The sequence below is a fragment of the Jatropha curcas genome, chromosome 9, assembly GCF_041381405.1.
Source record: "Jatropha curcas cultivar XTBG-Jc1 chromosome 9, XTBG_Jcur_1.0, whole genome shotgun sequence".
Classification (NCBI taxonomy): domain Eukaryota; kingdom Viridiplantae; phylum Streptophyta; class Magnoliopsida; order Malpighiales; family Euphorbiaceae; genus Jatropha; species Jatropha curcas.
In genome coordinates, this window is record NC_143159.1 from 6,338,392 (window position 1) to 6,357,815 (window position 19,424).

At 31.1% G+C, this 19,424-nt stretch overlaps 2 protein-coding genes across 6 annotated transcripts; one reads left to right on the forward strand and one right to left on the reverse strand.

Moving 5' to 3' along the window:
• Positions 1-7,777: 7,777 nt before the first annotated feature.
• Positions 7,778-12,304, reverse strand: LOC105638915 (Peptidase M20/M25/M40 family protein). Of its 2 annotated transcripts, XM_012222814.4 has the most exons (4): positions 11,366-12,304; positions 11,061-11,198; positions 8,293-8,532; positions 7,778-8,198 (listed from the first exon to the last, which is right to left on the reverse strand). In XM_012222814.4, exons 1-4 carry the CDS (start codon positions 12,221-12,223, stop codon positions 8,106-8,108), a joined length of 1,329 nt encoding a protein of 442 aa, XP_012078204.1. In that variant the 5' UTR covers positions 12,224-12,304; the 3' UTR covers positions 7,778-8,105. The 2 variants fall into 2 exon arrangements, with proteins under 2 accessions (XP_012078204.1, XP_012078205.1); XM_012222815.2 differs by lacking the exons at positions 7,778-8,198; positions 8,293-8,532 and adding an exon at positions 8,640-9,049.
• Positions 12,305-12,954: 650 nt separating this feature from the next.
• On the forward strand, positions 12,955-18,646 carry LOC105638917 (transmembrane emp24 domain-containing protein p24delta5). 4 transcript variants are annotated; one of them, XM_037640415.2, is made up of 5 exons: positions 12,955-13,335; positions 16,842-17,054; positions 17,201-17,277; positions 17,934-17,970; positions 18,108-18,646. In XM_037640415.2, exons 1-5 carry the CDS (start codon positions 13,099-13,101, stop codon positions 18,129-18,131), a joined length of 588 nt encoding a protein of 195 aa, XP_037496343.1. In that variant the 5' UTR covers positions 12,955-13,098; the 3' UTR covers positions 18,132-18,646. The 4 variants fall into 4 exon arrangements, with proteins under 4 accessions (XP_037496343.1, XP_012078211.1, XP_012078208.1 ...); XM_012222818.4 differs by lacking the exon at positions 17,934-17,970 and having other exon boundaries at positions 12,960-13,335; positions 18,108-18,275; positions 18,356-18,646; XM_012222821.4 differs by lacking the exon at positions 17,934-17,970 and having other exon boundaries at positions 12,956-13,335; positions 18,040-18,178.
• The last annotated feature ends 778 nt before the right edge of the window (positions 18,647-19,424 follow it).

The following is a 19,424-nucleotide window of genomic DNA, read 5'->3' on the forward strand; positions in this document are numbered from 1 at the left end:
CCACTTTAATAAACAATTAATCCTTAATTAACAAGAACAACACAAGAAAGGGCAAAAAGGGTATTTCAGACATGAGTTTAGTTTCCATTTTGAGTTAGTCTTGCAATTTCCCAAAAAAAAAAAAAAAGAAATAAAATATAAAACATAGGATTCTCTGTAGAAGGCAACTTCCAGGATCTGCAGGTTGCATGATGCTTTGAAGTAGTTGCTTTTTTTATATTTTATAATTATTTTTTGGAGAATGATTATATAAGTAGCTTTTGGAGGTAATAATAATAATAATAATTATTATTATTATTATTATTATTATCAATATACGCGCAGTCTTAACAGTAAAGCCCAAAGCCTGAGCAGAGGAGAGGAGGGAAAACACAACCAGCTGGAGCTTCACTGTCATGCAAGCTCTAAAACCGCGTCATGCAATATTATTTATCTTTTATATTTCGCTATCAAAAGATTTTTTGATTATAACTCAAATAAATAAAAGAAAAGGACATATGGGTCTAAGAGTCTTTGCCTGCTTACGCCTGTACGAATTGACTTTAGGGTACTTTGCCTTTGGTTTTTAAAATTTTAGAACACTTTTCTTCATTTGTAGGGATGTTAAGATATATATAGAGTCTAAAACCGAGGGCAAGGACTATCGTTTTTTCACTTGCCAGCACACAATTGCATGGGATGTAGAGAGGTCGTGGCCTTTTAATATTAGGGACACATTACCCTTTTTGGGCCATATGCTACTGTTTTTTGGGGTTTTTAGTTTCACACTTGATGTTGAAATTGGGTTATGAGTTTATATGTTTGTTTTTGTTTTTGGTATTTTCTTCTATTTTTTTTAAGGTTGCAGGTCTTTTTTTGGTTGTTTTGCCAACTTTCTATTACAAGTTGTTGCTATTTATGGTTATTGGACATTTCTGTCACTAATTTTTTTAAAGGTTGTTTTTTTTTTTTTGTTTTTTTAAATCTAACTCAAGGAAGGAATCACAGGTACAAATCAGCTTATTAATTATATTATTTATCAAAATCTCTAATTTAAAGTGATAAAATACGTTTAAATGGTATATATTTGAATTGGCTTGATGGTATACGCGTATATCTTATGTGGCTTGATGCATACTCAGTGTGTCCTGTTGTATCATCCTATTACTCTTCATCAATTATCTTAGTAATTAATAAAAAAAAATTAACTAATCGTTTTAAGGAAAAGGTAAAACGGAGTTATACAGCGTGTTTACTTATAAAAAATATTTTTCTATTTTCAATTTTTTTAAGAAAATGAAAAATAGAAAATGAAAAACAACTTTTTATTTAAAATTTTTAAATGTGTATTCTTGATTTATTTATAATAAGAACATCAATTTTCATCATTTTATAAATCTTTTAAAATAAATATTATCATTGTAAATATATTTGGTAAAATTAATTACATTTAAAGCTTAAATATAAAATTTTAAAAAATTAACTTATTTATTTATTTTTAATTTTAATAAAAATGTTTTTGAATAAATATATATATATATATATATATATAATGAAAAATCTTTTTTTTTTTTTTGAAAAACAGTTGGAAAATAAGAATTTTTTATTTAAAAAAATAAAAAAAACAACTTAAATTTGTTTTTGAAACTTAGTTAAATTTTGAAAAACTCAAAAACTCTTTTTTTCATTTCTCCAAATGGAAAACTAATAAATTTACACACAAAACTCTATTTTTTAGTTTTTTTAGAAATTTTTTTTCAGAAAATTACTCCAATTTCAAAATATTTACATTTTACTGTCATGTTAACTTTAAATAATCATTTTTACTTTCTGAGCTTCTATTGCTGGTATTTACCCAAGGTAAAATTTGATTTTCTTTGTTACCATAATTATATTTAACTGTTAGGTTATACATTTTTGGAAATTCAATTATATTTCATTGTAGTTTATAGTTCACAATTAATTGAGAGAAATTAAAAGTATTAATATTTTAACTAATCATATACCCGCGCATTGCTCGGATGGTAAGGAATCCAAAAAAATATTACGAGTTCACTGTTATATTCTTAAACCTTGATCAATGTAATTACTTATATGTATAAATCAAATTCCAATGGGATTAGAAATCTACAATTCTTTTAACATTAGAGACTTTAAATGAGTAAATAGTTTAGCATAATATTTTTATGTCAATTTAAATATAAAAAATAATAGGTATGTGGGTGATTGGAAAAAAAATCCTGAAATTTAAAATAATATTAAGGTTATTGCTCAATAATATTATTAATTGCATTATTAGAGAAAGTAGCTCAAAATTTTATTGATTAAAAAGAATTTAATTGTGATAATAATTTTATTAATCATTCAAAAATACCAAAAAAACACCATTAATGTTATCAAAAATATCAATTTTCCCTCTATTAATGTTCAAACCAAAAAAAAAGGAAAAAAAATAGTGCCACATCAGCAATTTAAATCTTTAATTTTGCGCCATGTCAATTTTTAAGTTTCTCTGTTTATATATTTATATATTTATATATATATAGATTGGCAAAAATTTATTTTCCATATATAAGTTAAATTTGATTATTCCTCAATTTTATAATAACAAGTTAATCATATGAAAAGTGTATCAATGTTTTACTTAATAAATTAAGACTAATTTCCATACATGAACTAAATTTCAGTTATATTCGATTATTTCTCAAATTTACAATAATTAATTACTAAATCAACCAACAATATATCATCATTAGCTCTAATAGTATTCAGAAATATTTGATCAAAATTCAACGATTATTTATTTTATTGTGATAACGAAGTATGTTTGTAAATTTATTTTTAGCATTTATTTAAACTAAATTAAAATATATTTTCAAAAAAATTATGATATAAAACAATGTAAATCTTTCAGATATACAAGGAAAAAACATGAAAAAATAATTTAAAATTTTTAATACCAAAATAATTTTATTTTCTCAAAGATGTAACGTGTTGAATAATTAATAAAACGCATGATTTTTTTTTTAAGAAAAAAGAATGAACCTATTCTTTTTCTAGTTTCCATTCTATTGCAAAGAAGAGAAATTAGAAAAAAAAATTATAAATTGATTAATTATTTTATAGTGTAAAAATATTGTGAACTTTGCATGTTGTTTAATTTATACTCTATTTACAAATGCAATTAATCTTTAAATTTCATTCTAGCATATACTTTTCAAAAGGTAAAAAATAGAATATAATTGCAACAAGTTGTAAAATTCTGAATATTTTGCTTTTTAGGCCTTATTAAGATATTCTCTATGAAAACGTTTAATAAGTCAACATTTGACATTGCAATTTTAATAAAATAACAACATTATTTCTTTTAATTAATCACATGAATTTGCTCCAATAAGTTAATTATTCACTAACTAAAACTCATTAATTATTTAAGCATCACATGTGAACATGAATTAATTTGCAATTATAGCAACTTAATTGCCCTAAAATAAAATTAACCATGAGAGAGAGAAGAATATTATAGAATTTATTTTTCCAATAATAATTAATGTGTGAAAAGAATAGTGTCGTCAATCCGTACTATTCCTGAGCATCCTCCCTCCTTCCTATGTTCCTTTTGCCTCACTTGAAATAGCAAACCAAAACCCTAAATTAATTTCTTAATTAGAGATATTCTATTTTTTAAAAAGTAATTTTGTGATACCCTATGATCACCAGGTGGCTGACACCAGCATTCACATTTAAATAATTAATTAATCTACATATTTATTTTAATTAAACACATCACATGTTCATCCCACACTCCTAATCTTTGTTTATTTGTTTTTTTAATTTTAATTGTGTCAGAAATTTAAGGAATATGACAATGACTTTGTTTGTTTGAAGTTAGAAGGAAATTTCTTTATTAGTATTATTATAACAAAGCTTCTTGATACTTCAATTACTTTGACCTTAATTTAGGGTACTTAATTCTTATTGTGATTGTGATTCAAATAATTAATATTACAATAAAATATTAATTAAATAAATATTTTGAAGTATTCATAACTTATTAGTATTCATACAAGTATGAAATGATTTGGATTCGAGTTCGAACTTTCTATCGGCTTGGTGCGAGATACAAATTATGGTCTGTTTGGTAACAACTTTTAATATTTAAATAACATACGCTGTTTTGGTGTGGCAAATCAAAGGGCTGACTTTTACTTTTAGTTATGTTTTGTTGTACCACATGGGAGCAGTTGTTTCAGCTGTCAAAACTTGAAATATTTTTACCTTCCAAGGAATATTAGATATTCACTTAGGTCAAGATGCAAGGTATATACTATATATATGTATTATATTGAGTTACCCTAAACTTTGAAAAGGGTTAGTTGTGAATGGAGGAAATTTGACTGATTGGAAATCAAAAGTGAAGAATGTCATTGGCATTTGATATTTATGTAGTGGACAATGTGGGTTAAGAGTTAAAAATTCTTGAGAGCATTCCCATCTTTTTTAGTTAAATGTGTTTTTGACCTTTTGCTGCTCCAAATTCTTGATTTTACTCCTTCAAATTAGCTATTATGCAAATATCTCTTTTTTAAAATTAAGTTACTTCTTGATAACTAATGTTCATGTTGCAGAGCTTTTTCTTTTATTTGAATAAAACGTTTAGATGAAGGGTGGTATTTCGATAAATCCTTTCAGATGGAGGATAGTATTTAGATAAATCCTTTCAAACAGTAATAATTTTAAGTTTTGAACTGAACTTCTAACTTTATAGATAAAAAAGTTCGTTTAAAGATACAATTCACTGTCATTGATCCAACGGTTTATTGATGTAATTAAAGAGCATTTGGAAAAATAATATTTTTTAACACGTGAGATTAATATGAAGGAATACAACAAATAATACTAGATGAATAAGGGTCAGCTACCAGAGACATTCTCAAACTAATAGTATAAATTATTATTCAGGTTAGAGATATACTATATCTTACAATTGGATATATAAACAACTTTAACCCTAACCCTAATGTAGATTCACTAAAATTGATTTGGGTTTAGAGTTAAGTATTATATATATACGATTGTAAATCTGTTATAGATACTACTGTTTCCCAAGATATATATATTGTCTGAATGCTACTGTTCGAGTCTGAAGTCCCTACCATATAAATGAAGATAGATAAATTGCTATTTGGTAGCGACTTCTGTGTAATCTTCCCCAACCCAACTTGCCATATAATTGTAATAATAATACAAAATAATTGTAATGTACTTGCAAAATTTTTCTGAGCTCAAGAATGTATCTTCTTCTTAACTGGCACCGTACCCATAATCTTTCCGTACCTTGCATATATATGAAAATGAAAGCAACAGATTATAATAATAATGTGCATTAAAGGAGCAAGCATTGGCAGCCAACAGGAAGAGTAGGACCAGCTGGAGTGGAGATATAGATAAGTAGAGGCCAAAAATCCAGATGGCAAGATTAGACTATTGTCACTTCCCAATCAACACAGGAAAAATTGCAGGAAAAAATGGGTATGGGCAGGAATAGGAATAGGAAGGTGCAAAGAAAGTTAAATTGGAGTGTTGGAGGATGAAGAGGCAAGATCCATGTGGGCAAGGTTTTTATCAGAGGAAAAAGAATCAAATCTTCTGCTTTTGATAGAATTCAAGATAAAGTGAAACTTCCAGGAAAAATGGTTTCATTTCATTATATGTAATATATAAAAGTGCACGTATCTTTCACAACCACCATATCCATACTAATGGCTAACGTAATATATTCGTCAAATCAGTATTTTATTCTATCAAAATTTAATTTTTTAAATTTACATAAATGTGCAGTCGGATGAACGTTATGAGATGCATAGTTCATATAAGAGGCCACCAGTTAATTAAACTCCAATTACTCTATCCCAAGCAATATTGGTAAAAGAATTTAATTTTTATTGATAGGTAAATTGATTTCAAAATATTTTGATCACTGAGGATAAAAATGATATTTTATATTATCTTGGGTAGGGATGACTGTTCGTCATTTGGGTCCGTTTGAGTAAAATTTTTAACTCAAATTTTCTTTTTGACTTAACCGAATTAATTTTGATCATTAACCGAACCAAAATTAAAGAAAATGAAAACTTAATTAATTAACCGAAATTTATGATTAACCAACTTAACCGAAATAAAAATTAACTGAAGTTATTAATTACTATTTAATCCAAATAAAAACTGAAATATTTTTAATTTTATTATCTACTTAATCAAAACGACGTAGTTTTGAGATTCGGTTAAATTAAGTTTTAATCGAACTTTTAATTTATCACCGAAAATTTAATTTTCTTTAACTGAATTTTTAACCGAATATTTATTTATCGAACTGAATTAGCCAAATTAATCTAATTAACCGAATTGGCAGCACCAAATGCTCACCCCTAATCTTGGGGTGAACTTGTTGACCTAACTTTCTCTTTTTATCTTGTATGACATAATAAGCTTTTTTTTTTTCCCCCCTCAAATTGGATGCATTATATTTTTGGACTGACATGAAAGAGGAAAAAAAGTGTTGGCATGGAATGCCGACATTTGGTAGATTTTTGGCCATAAAGAGCTAAGATTGAATTCAAAAAAGTCCATATGTGTTGAGGATGGAATTTTGTTCCAAGTACCTTTCATCCATACGTTAGATAAATTAGCCCTGGAAAATCAAACAGATTGTGTCCATTACTTATGTTTGATAGCTAATCCCCCCACCCCACTTCTCATCTAAAAACACAGGTACCCAAAATACCTGAAGCATTCACCCCCCAATTTTTTAGTACGATCAGGAGAGCCGTAAAGTATTAAGATTTTTGACTTTTTAAAAAAATGTATTTTTCAGTGATCGAATTTCTTATAACTTTATATCGTACCGTATTTGTGGCACGTGTCTGAACTTAAATTAGATCATTCTTGAAAAATTGTACATCCTGCGCATAGTATATCAGGCTACCAATAAATCAGGTCAAGTTACGTACTTAAAAAATTGAATTAGGTCTTTCTCGAAAAATTGAATTAGGTCTTTCTTGAAAAGTTGTACATCCTGCCCATAGTATATCAGGCTACCAATAAATCAGGTCAAGTTAAAAGTGTATCAGCTTTTGCTCTTTTGCTTTTTTAATTTAAGTGCAGAGTCCCTACATAATTCTATTGTAAAAAGTAAAAACCGACGGATTTCTTATGCGTTTATGATGTAAGATTGACCTCATACTGATGTGTAAAAAGAATACGGTTCATTATGGAAAATCTCATACCCAAACATATTACATAAATATGTATACACAAAATGATAATTTTTTAATTGAGACTTGAAATTTGCAATTTTTTTAAAAATTATTTCTAATACAATTGAACTTTGAAATGTTAGAAACAATATAATTGTATATTTGGACTAGACCCAAATTTTAAAATTTTTCATGGATTTGAATTTACACAAAAATAAACCATATGATCGAGTCAGATCAAATTTGAAATTGAATAGAAAAATTAGGTTCAATATAACTCAAACCGAACCAAACCCAACCCTAACTGCAGTATTATCAAGTCTACTAGTTTCTAACAAGCCAGCTATATGCATAGACTCGTTCAATGTAATCCATACACAAACCAGTAGATGAGAGGTTCAATTTTTCCGGTCTGTGTAATCACACAGCCTTCAAAACATTTACACAGGAAACTGAAAACCCATTTGGTATTAAGGTTAAAACTAGAAAAAATTCTAATATTGTCAGTAAAGACAGTTTCAATGTTAAAACTGTTCTGAAACTTTTATGACTAAAACATATAAAATTTATCTCAAAAATAAATATTAACAAACTCCAATAATTGTTTTCAACAAATTATTTTTCTCAATGCCAAAAATATTACTTTGATGCTTAACTACAATTAGATTTACTTGCACATATCATTCTCCAGTCCAGACCTTTTACGTGGAATAGGCTTCAGGTAGTGGGCAATAAGCATAAACCAAAGCTTAGGTTTGAGCCTCTTAATGTACAAATCAAGAATTAATTGCCATTCACACAAATTTGAACTTTCATTAGTATCTTATCCCTTTTTTTACTAGTAAAAAGATACTAGTGAACTGAGAATGTCTATATTGACTGAACTTCCACAAAGGAGCTCAAAGAACTGATTATGTGCTCGTACACCTCAATTCCCCTCAAGAATGTGGTATCCTTCAAGAACTGCAAGACATCATTAAGAATATTTGAAAAGGGTCCCCAGTAGACTGAATATAAAAATAAGACAGACAAAAATTGATTCTCAAACTTGTTGAACCTCATTATGGTCATGCAATAAGATGGGAGTATTCGTCATCGGAGAGAAACCAAAAACAGGAATGCCCAACTGTCTTATGAACCTTGCATCAGTTGTTGAAGACAAGATTTCAGGCTTCGAAACTTTTCCTCCAGCTGCTACGATAGCTTGCTTGAAAACTGGCCACCATGGATTGGAATCATCCGTCAATGTCATCAATGGCCGCCCCTTATAATCTCTTATGGGTCCTTTCTCAATTATCTGCCATATACATAATCAGATATCCTTCTGCAATACGCACTTTAGTTACTGAGAAGCCAAAAGCGGGGATGATACTAGTAATAATAATAAAAAAAAAAAACAAGAGATTTCACACTTTTAATTGACATTAATATTGAAAAATTGTTGGTAGAAGTCGTAGATTCTTGTACGTCTTTTACTACTTCAATTACATGCGCAAAATTAATCAAGAATACTCAAGTAACTTGCACTGCACAGCACAGTGTCAATCAAAATGAAGAGACGCCAGAAAGAAGAAGAAGCAGAAGAAGAAGAAAAGCAAAAGGCCTACTTTGGACACGTTGTAGAAACATAATATTTCTTTCGATGTTCCTGTTACATTATTCAAGAGGGGCTATAAAGAATGTATTTAAACATTTAATCAAAGTTTATTAGTGTAGAAATGGGTGGTTCCCATCCTCTTATGCAGATATAGCTGCTTTTGTTGGCACTGGATCATTCCAGGCAACCTCTTCCTGCGAGCAGTAAAGGCCAATAACTGAAAATGAAATCAAACTACGTCATTGTGACATTTTCAGACAAAAAGAAAAATCAATAACCATATCTAATTACAATCCTGCATCTTGAATATTTCTTGAGTAAAAAATCTATGCATTATAATGTAAACTCCAATATTGATGCTAAAAAATTGAGCAGCATAGCTAGCTGATGCTGAACAACCAACTACCTATCCAACTATGAAGGAACTTCCTTCTGAAAGAACAGAGTGAAATTCAGGGCAAGAAGATAAAAACTGCACATGGCCATTAAAGGAGTTTTTTTTTTTTTTTTTTTTTTTTTTTTTTTTTTTTTTTTGGAGGAAAGAAAATATGTGAGGACAAATACAAGAGAAAGGATCTTCCCTGGTTGGAAAAGGTAGAGAAAATATCAAATGAAGGAAACTATGCACCATTTTCGTCCCAGGCCCACAAAATTAGAATCTCTCAAATTGGAGAAAAAAATGATGAATGAATTGAGAAAATTGCATTGTTTAATGTGAAATAGATTTCATTATTTTTCTTCCTTTATTATTTTATTTCCTCTTCTTTCCAAACAAACAATTAGTACAAGTACTGACAAGAAAAATTAGAAAAAATAAAATCATTTAATAAGCATGAAATCAAACAAAACAAGATGGGGGAAAATGATTGGACGAGTTTAGAATTAAGACCTAGTTAAGTCATGTTTCACTAATTTGCAGCAAGAAGAAAAATATATGCCTGTTATCGCTACCAATTAGGACATAATGAATGCTTTCAAGAAAGCAAACAGAGACAAAATCCATAGGACCCAACCAAACAAATTTAGCTACTTTGCAATTCAAATTTCCATAAAACCACAATTCTCATGACAAGTGAACACCTCTCTCCATATAACCTTTTGGAAATATATTATAAGAAAATAATAGCAACAGAGCCTCATTACGGGGAGAGAGAGAGAGAGAGAGAGAAGGAAAAAAAAAGAGGCCAGGAAGATAGGATAATTAGAGGAGAAAGAGGGAGAGATGGAGGGTGGCCACTGCCCTGCAATTTCCATTGTGTGCTTAAAATGCTGCTAAACATTAATATAATTGCAAATTGTACCATTCCTGTCCAGGCATGCACATTCGTCATTCCCACAAATTAAGTGATCTGCCACTTTCCCACTTTTTCATAACAAGAATCAATAGTTGTTTCCACAAAAACAGATCTCATGACATTTCCTTCCACATTAATAAGGCATAATCCATATTTTCACATTGAACATTAATAATAACTTCTCTAATGTGATTATTTAAATTTAATTCAATCAAATATTTTTTACAATTTACAAGTTCTAAAGTTTGCTAAACTAATCTTGGTACTAAATCAGAGCCATAGCAAAAATACTAAGTCCACACGTGTTTTAAGTGTTAGGGAAAAATTGACCCAAGAATTGGCTTATTAGAGGAATTTTCTCGAGCAGTACTGTCTACCAATTTACTGCATTAGTTCCTGTCAGACTCACTATATAGTAGCTATGTTAATCAATTTATCACTTTTATGGGGCATCAAATAGTATTCACTTTTCTATGGGTTCTTCAGTGATGGTGCCCACATGCCATGTCAGCAATTTTTCTAACACTTCAGCACACTCATGGACCAGATAATTCCACATAAAGTTTCATCTCAGCACCAGAAAATAGCTCATGAGATGAAAAGGTATAAACTGTCACAAATTAATTGTTTAAGTACTTGATTATATGAAATTATTAGCAAAAGAGCAGAGTATAAGGCAACAATATGGACTTAAGCTATTAAAGTAAGATAAATTACAAACAAGAGCAGATAAAACACCATCAGAATTCAGTTAAGGAACAGTTGCCATCAGTATAACCTTTAGTTCAAATAACAATGAGGACCTTTGTTTAATTGCAAAAAAAGTGAGACAAATAACAACATACAAAGATCATCATATTGACAAAAAATGAATTCCAAATACTATATAAAACATAACCAGTACATAATAATAATAACATTCAATCATCTTACCTCATATGTAATGTTGCGTATAGCAGGTGCCCACTCTTCAGCAATTATTTTCTTCATTAGATCGGGGTCTGCTGTAGGAGGCAATCTTAAATCAAACCCTGCTTCTGCCTCAGAAGGTTGTAGATTCATGACAAATCCCTAAACAAATACTTCATTATCATCAATGAAAATAGATATTATCAAAAACACATTGCCAACGTAATGTTCCATATTTGACAAACTATCACTTGTATCAATGAATAAAAACATGCATTACACAAACATATAATCAATAAAAGTTGCTAACTTAACAAACAATCACTTACAGTAGGAGAAGGTATCCCAGCTTTTAAATAAACCGTATTAACTGAAATGACTTCTGAATTGGCTGCTTTCCCAGCTTTAACAATATCAAACTGACTCTCTCTAAATCTAATAATAATCTCTATACTCTTCATTAAATTGTCCATAGCCCCATTATCATACATCCTCGAACCATGCCCAGGCTGTCCTTTCGCCTTTATTATCAGGTTCCACGGCGACCTATCAGCATAAAACACTCTAAACTCATCACTCACTGACGCCTGCCCTTCATCAAGGGCGAACCCAACATTCAAATCTCGAAATTCCTTCGAATCAAAAAACTTGGCTGCCCCATCAAGCCCACCAATCTCCTCATCAGGTACATAGGAGATGTGTATTGTTCGAGTAGGGATGAAGTTTTTAGCTTTCAAGTTGCCAACGGCTTCTAGATACTGAATAGCTATGCACTTGTCATCTTGTGCTCCACGGGCGAAGATTTTCCCATCGGCTGTGCGGACGGCGGAGAAAGGCGGGTGAACCCATTTTGTGGGTTCAGCGGGGACAGAGTCGAGATGGGAATTGAATAGGATTGAAGGAAGGGATGGACTAGAACCTGACCAGGTTACGAGAAGGACGGGCTTGTTAGGAGTGAATTCTATTGTTAGAGTTTTAAGACCGATGGATTGAGCGAGAGAGGCGAGAAAGGAGACTGGAGCAGTGTAGTTGGGGTTTGGATGGGCAGTGTTGAATCTGAGGTATTGTTGAAAGCGGGAGATGGGAGCGTTTTCTTTTTCTTGCTGATCATGGGAAGATGACGATGTTGTTGCAGATAAGGAGAAGAGAAGAGCAAGGAATGTGAACAAGAGGAAGGAATTGGCCATGAAAGAGTTGTGAGACAGTGAGCAAGTAGAACAACTTCACCACTAGTTGGTTAGTTGACCATCAATAGGTAAGAGACGTGGAAAATGAAAAGAAATCACATATGGGGAAAATTATTAAACAATTAAAAAATCTTAAAATTTTTTAATTTAAATACCATCTTAATAATTAACGATCCGACTAATAAATACGTGGTTTTTTAAATTATACTATTTACTGATTACATTATAATTATCTGAATATAAGATTCGGTAGTTAGTTTTTTTTAATTGGCTGTAAAATATCAAAAACACCTTTAGAAATAATTATTTACATAAAATTAAATAGTATAAAATTCTAAAATTGAGATCTTACTAGTTATTTCATCAAATCAATAACTTACACGGTTCAATTTTATTGTGTAACAAAGTTATCATTCAAAAATTAAATAATAATTTTAAAGATTAAAGTCCGTATTAATGTATTTGAGTAAAATTTAGAGATTCCAAGCTAATTACCCCTTAACAATTTTACTATTGTAATTAAAAAAGGGGAAAAAACAAAACAACGGTAAGACCGTAAGAGGCGTATCGTACTTGTAAAATCACGCGAAATATGAAAGCAGTAATGAAAAACATCACTCGTGTAACATGCGCGTGGGCTAAAACCTTGTTATCACCTACACTGTCCTAATTGGACCGACCAACTCAAACGCAATTGCACAAAGTGTCAAAACTTCGTCATCTGCCGCCAATTCATGTCCAAGTCCCACGCGCCAACTAAAGTCGTTCCCGAGTTAATTAGAATTCTACAAAACTTCAAAATACAACTAAACGCATCACAAGATCTAAACTTCGGTTGAATCGAAGATTTCTGTTCTGTTTCTTTTTGTTCTTTCATGGCGGAAAGCTGTAACTCAGGCGCTACACTGGCAGTTTCGTCAATAATAATATTGATATGTTTATTTTTTAATAATCTCAATCTAATTCCAGTAGCGGAAGCTATATGGTTAACGATTCCTAGTACAGGAACCAAGTGTTTATCGGAGGAGATCCAGAACAACGTTGTTGTTTTGGCCGATTACTATGTTATTAACGAAGATCGACCGGAACACACACCTACTGTCTCTGTTCGGGTATGTCTGTAATTCAATTTAATTCCAATTTCTTTTTTTTTTCTTCTTCAAGTCAATTTATTTGATGAATTATCATCTAATTAGTTAGATTAAAAGGTTAATTTTTGTTTTATTAATTTTGTTTGTTGCTTTTTAGTTGATTTTGCTCTGTAGATAATTTTAAGTTTTAATGTTATGAATATATGATGTTGCAGTGAAAAAAAAAAAAATTAGGGGCAAAACTTGTTCGAAGTTTTTAGCTATAATTGTCATTGCAAGGGTTAGTAGTATAGCATTTGAATGAAATGTTATGGGGAGAAAAGTTGAACTTTCAAAAGTTTTGGGGTCCATGACCCCCCAATTCATCACGGCTCATACTTTGTTATGTTAGCCTTAATGAAATTTAACGTATTATAATCAAATGCATTTTTAGCCTAATTTCATATTGGAAATGCATTTGATTACGCTTCATTATCGTTTACAAAATTGAGTCTTAGATATGTTTGGTTCACCTTAACCCTTTGTTTGGCTTAAGGAAAATAACCAAGGAAACTATATAGGGAAATTTATGTTCCCTTGTTTAGGAAAGAGGAGGCAAATATTGAAGAAAGTAGTATTTAACTTATTTTCCACACAGACCCACAGATTTTAGATCTATTCAATTTGGAGAGAAAATAATGGAGCAAATTCATAAGTTCACTCATTTTTATTAAATTACCTAAATACCCCAAATTAATTAACAAACTTTAAACCTTTCTTAAATACCTCATTATTTAAGTGATGACATAATTGTCAATTTTCGATAATAATATTTTTTTTCCTCTATAATTTTTTGCCCTTTTTGAACAAAGGAAGATAAATTTCTTTTCAAACAAGGGTGAAAAATAAATACAGAAAGAAAGTTGACAATTCCTCATTATTTTCCTCTATTGTTTTCCTTTCTCCAATATTTTCCTCTCTCCTTTCCAGACAAAGGTTAAAAATAGGTGTCTAAATCTAAAAAAGATCCCATTTTGTGTTTGTTTGATAACTAAATAGAATTTGTTGGTGATATTAAAAATTAATCTTGGGTTCCTTGTTAACCAAACTAAATAATGGAATCCTATTAAATTTATTCCATTTCCAATTCTAGAGCAAAATAAACATGATCATAATAATCATTCAATCTTTAAGCTCAAGTTTATAGGTGAGAGTCCAATAATAAGCCATGTATATTTCTGACACACTTCTCAGACACAGCCCACCTCTACCTTGTGATTTGAATTCTAGACTACCTGGTCAAAGAGTTTCTGATACCATATTCAAAGAACCATTTAACACAGCAATTTGAGGATCTGAGATCATCGCTATATATATATATATATATATATATATATATATATATATAAAATAACTTTATCTGTAATGTCTTCTTGGTTATCTATTAGAAATGGTTTGTCTTGTTTGTCAAGTTGCTTGTTACCTTTGATTATAACAATTGTCTTTTACCTTGTTGATTAAATGGTATTATGGATGGTTAAAATGGTTGCCGGTACCTTTTTATGACTGCCATTGTCTCCTGACATGTTTGAATGCATTGCTTAGATTAAAAAATGGGAAAATAATTATTAAGTCCCTCAGGTTTACCATAATTATCTAAGTAGTCTCAACATTTAACATAATATTTTACTCATCCCCGAGGTTAAGCTCCGTCTAATAAAAACGCCCTTCCGTCATGTTTTGGGTCATTTTACCGTTAAAGTTAGGAAAAAATGAAGAGAGAGGTGAGATAATATTTTTTAAATGACAATTCTTACCCTTCATAAAGGCCAATGTGTTTATTGAAGAAGAAAGAAAATCTAAAGAGGCAATATCTTCTTATCACCCAAAACACGCTGTGGAGAGGAGGCAACCAGCAAAATCATTGCATTTTTATTACAAAAAGAACTCAAGATTGCTTTGGTCCACTTGTTCTTGAGTGTTTCCTGTAACACATTTACCACCTACTGTATCTTCAAAAAACAAAAGAATTTGCAGATTCACAAAACAACCTACTGTATCTTAAAAAACAACACAATCTGCAGATTCACAAAAAACCATCTGCATAACTAAATCAATAACAGCCTCTCCCAACAGCAGCATCTATAGTGCCAAGCCTAGAAACATCTATAGATCCAATCCCAGTAGCAGCATAACTTGCAGATCTTCTAATAGGAGCAGCGACAACTCTTCTTGTTGCAGAAGCAGCAGGTCCTCTAGGTGTGGATCCAGCAAATCCAGCTCCTCTCCCAGCAGCAACAGTTGTTCTTTTACCTCCTCTATTAACAAATTGCTTGGTTCTCTGATAATGAAAGTGTAATATTCATCAAATATCACAAATCAACATGCATCATCACTCAAGGACAGCAACAGTTGTTCTTTTACCTCTTCTGGCAACGCGTTGATTCCTATCTTCCCCACTCCAAATGCACAACCAGTTCAAGAAAGCACTTCGAAGTAACGAAATCACAAAGATTAATCCATCAATTATGCATTCTAGTTTCCAGAAAGTGAGAGCGATTCACACTATTGTTTTTTGTTTGGAGAATGAGATTGACTTCTTGTTTTCCCTCCTTGGCATTCTAGAAGATGTCGGCGTCACTGTTAGGGTTGGTTTCGTCTTTTTCCCTCATTTTAACGGCAAAATGACACCATACAGGATGGAAAGACGTTTTAATTAGGGGGAGGTTAACCTCAGGGATGAGTAAAATATTATGTTAAATGTTGGGACTAATTAGATAATTATGGTAAACCTGAGGGACTTAATAATTATTTTCCCTTAAAAAATCATGAGATAGGTTACAATATGGTATCAACTGTCAATGAAATCAGTAAAAAGTTTTCTTTTTTGTTTTCTAATGATTGCTAGTGTTCTGAAATTGGAGTAGCTGATACACTTGTAGTGGAAGGCATTTAAGATTTGACTTTTTAGAACCTTTTAAGTTAGAGTTTAAAACGTTGAAAATTGAAGGGATGAATGAACTGAGGTCTGTACTTTGGAGGTAGTAGAATGGTATGCTTAGAACAATGACTCGATTGACTTTTTGGTATTTCCTCTCTCCCTCTAAAAATTATCAGTTCTCCTACAGGCTTCTCATGAGTTAGCCTTGATAGGATGTTACCTGTACCTAAAGTGCAATTGAAAGGGCTCATTGCATAAATCCAAATGGAAATCTTGACATGAATATTTTTAGTGTATCTTCAAACCACTAGTTTTAAATTTAGTAACGCATGGTTCTTTGGAAGACCATTGGTTAGACATTTGTAGGTTGTAATTATGGACTTATGGCGATAGTGGATTTTAAGTCTCTTTAACACATACATTGTGTTTTCTTCTCTTTAAATTTAAATTTGTAGCATAGGTGTAAGTATTATATTATGGAAGGCTGTGTAGAATGGAGAACACCTCCTAAGCGGGTTGGTCAGAATAGTGTTCCTGAAGGTAGCATTTATTTTTCTCAATTGGAATTGTTTGATGTGACTTATGGACTTCATGTCTCTTATTGTAGGTAACATCGCCGTATGGGAACAATCTTCACCACGTTGAAAATGTAACACATGGTCAGTTTGCATTTACAACCACAGAAGCTGGTAGCTACATGGCATGTTTCTGGTTGGATACTCAGGAGCAACATGTGGAAACCACTACTTTGAGTCTAGACTGGAAAATTGGAATTGCAGCAAAGGATTGGGATTCAGTGGCAAGGAAAGAAAAGATTGAGGCAAGTTCCTTAAATTGCTGCACCTTGTGAGCATTCTGTACTGTAGTTGGTCTACAGAGCCTGCTATTATAGAAGGGACTTAATTTTTCATGAATTGACTCTTTACACCATACCTGATTATAGAGATTTTGTATAACCATGTGTAGGGTGTTGAACTTGACCTAAGGAGACTTGAAGGAGCAGTGGAAGCCATTCATAATAATCTAATCTATCTCAAGGGAAGGTAAAACTCTCACATTCTCTATACTTTTGATTTAAAGTAGAGGCTACCTCACAGATCCTTTCCTTTGCCTTCTATTCTAACCATATTCAGATTTCCTTTTTTTTTATCTTAACTGAATGGCGGCGGGGTGTGTTGGGTGCATGGGGGTGAGAGAGAGCGAGAGTCAGTCCAGATTGGCATATAACTGTCAGTGTTTAACAGATTGGTAATTTGAGTGAAGAAGCATAGACTTCATTGTTTGTTTGACAGTTTCTAGTTGTAATCTGTAAAATGGACTGGTATTGACATCATTTAAAGAAAAAAAGAATGTTAACCTTTCGATTAGATTCTTTAAGTAGGAGTTAGAGAAATCTGTCATGAAATATTAGCAATAAAGTTTCCCAAACCGATCACAAACACAAATAGCTGCAGTTCACTGTGAAAAACAAGAGACTCTTTATCACAATCATAAAACTCTTTATCTTTCTGTTATTACATATATAGACCACATAACCCAGCAATACAGTGGCATGCTTTAAACCTAAACTGACTGAGGACAATGACTATAATGATAAATCCTAAGCTTTATAGGAATACTAACTCCCAAAAAAACACAATTATAAAACATATAAATTCTATCCTAATCCTAATTGAGTTTGGTTTACTATTTCTAACAGCATTGAAAAACGGATGGAATCTAGGTTATGTAAAGAGGTACAAGTAGAACTCTAACCCAAAACTCAAGAAACACCGATTTTTTACCTTTAAAATTCTTTAATGCAGAATGTGCATGTGGTCATGCTGCGGTCGAACTCACACTTAACCTTCCTTTCATTGCCACCAACTTGCAGGGAAGCAGAAATGAGGGAAGTTAGTGAAAGAACCAATGCGAGAGTAGCGTGGTTTAGTATCATGTCCCTTGGTGTTTGCATTGCGGTTTCTGGTTTGCAGCTGTGGCATTTAAAGCGTTACTTCCAAAAGAAAAAGCTTATCTAAATCATACTCTGCAATTGTGATTGGTAGAAAACTGTCTTTAATGGTTGTTGCACTATAGCGTTTTGCTTCCTCTTGATTTTATTCCTGTTTTTGAGGTGGGCAGCAAGCGAGTTGATGCCTTCTTGGTTGGTGGTCAAGAAAGAGGAAAATGTTAAAGAGATAGCATACTGACTTGTTGATTCCAGAAATGAGAAGGCAATTCATATTGACTATTGTGCCTATGTCTATATGAGATTGGTTTGAGGAACCTGATTTCCGTGAACTGGAAATATCAGTTGCCACCTTTTCCTTCACTATCTGTGTAATGATCCCAAATCTCTTATTAGGCACTTAAAAAGGGTGCATTTCTTCTCTTTTGTTTCCCCCTCAATGAAAATATAAAAATTATAACTAACCGTTGGGATAACTGGTTCAATACTTTTCCCCTTTAAGTGGAGTTGAGAATTCAATCTTCATGAATAAAATAAAATACTAGTGGAATACTTTTTCTTCTTAAGTGGGTTTGAAAATCGGATCTTCATGGATGAAACAAAATGCCAGCGAGGAGTTTACTCCTTAGGGGCTGATTTAATACAAGCAGAATTTAATTTTAATTCAGTTGAGAATTTACTCCTTAGGGGCTGTGAGTATCTATGTGGTTAATACCAATATATATCCTATAAGCTATTTAAATAAGAATTTACAAAAAAAAAAAAAAAGAAAGTAAAATTAAAGGTAATTTATTTTATTTACGAGTGAGTTTTACTATATAAACATTTTACAAATAAAATTTAAAAGAAATATAAATGAATTCTCATTTAGAATTAAATTGTGAATAAATTCTTTTGTTTAATAAATTATTGACTAAAATCTAAAATTTTACTGTAAGGAAGACCTCAATATTTGCACCTAAAAACTTTTATGCTAGAGATAATCATATACTCATTTACTGACCCACTAGTTTAATATCAAAGAAAAAATTAAATAAAATTACTCCCTCCTCTTATTTTGTTTGCTATTCCTTTTTTTAATATTCCAAAACATTTGCAAGGTATCTAAATTTATATATTTAAATAATTAATTTTCTTATAATAACATTTATAATTGGTCACTAGATGAAAGACTTTTATTAACATTTTAATAAGTTAAGGGTAGAAAAAAAAAAGGCAAACTAATTTTTATTGACTAAATTT

Bases quoted from the DNA above. Each gene is read 5' to 3' on its own strand.
- LOC105638915 (XM_012222814.4), bottom strand. From the start codon at position 12,223: ATGGCCAATTCCTTCCTCTTGTTCACATTCCTTGCTCTTCTCTTCTCC. The intron at 11,199-11,365 runs GTAAGTGATTGT...GTATTTGTTTAG, and splicing joins CTGGGATACCTTCTCCTACT to GGATTTGTCATGAATCTACA. The intron at 8,199-8,292 runs GTTCAACAAGTT...GATGTCTTGCAG, and splicing joins TATTGCATGACCATAATGAG to TTCTTGAAGGATACCACATT.
- LOC105638917 (XM_012222818.4), top strand. From the start codon at position 13,099: ATGGCGGAAAGCTGTAACTCAGGCGCTACACTGGCAGTTTCGTCAATA. The intron at 13,336-16,841 runs GTATGTCTGTAA...CTCTTATTGTAG, and splicing joins CACCTACTGTCTCTGTTCGG to GTAACATCGCCGTATGGGAA. The intron at 17,278-18,107 runs GTAAAACTCTCA...ACCAACTTGCAG, and splicing joins CTAATCTATCTCAAGGGAAG to GGAAGCAGAAATGAGGGAAG.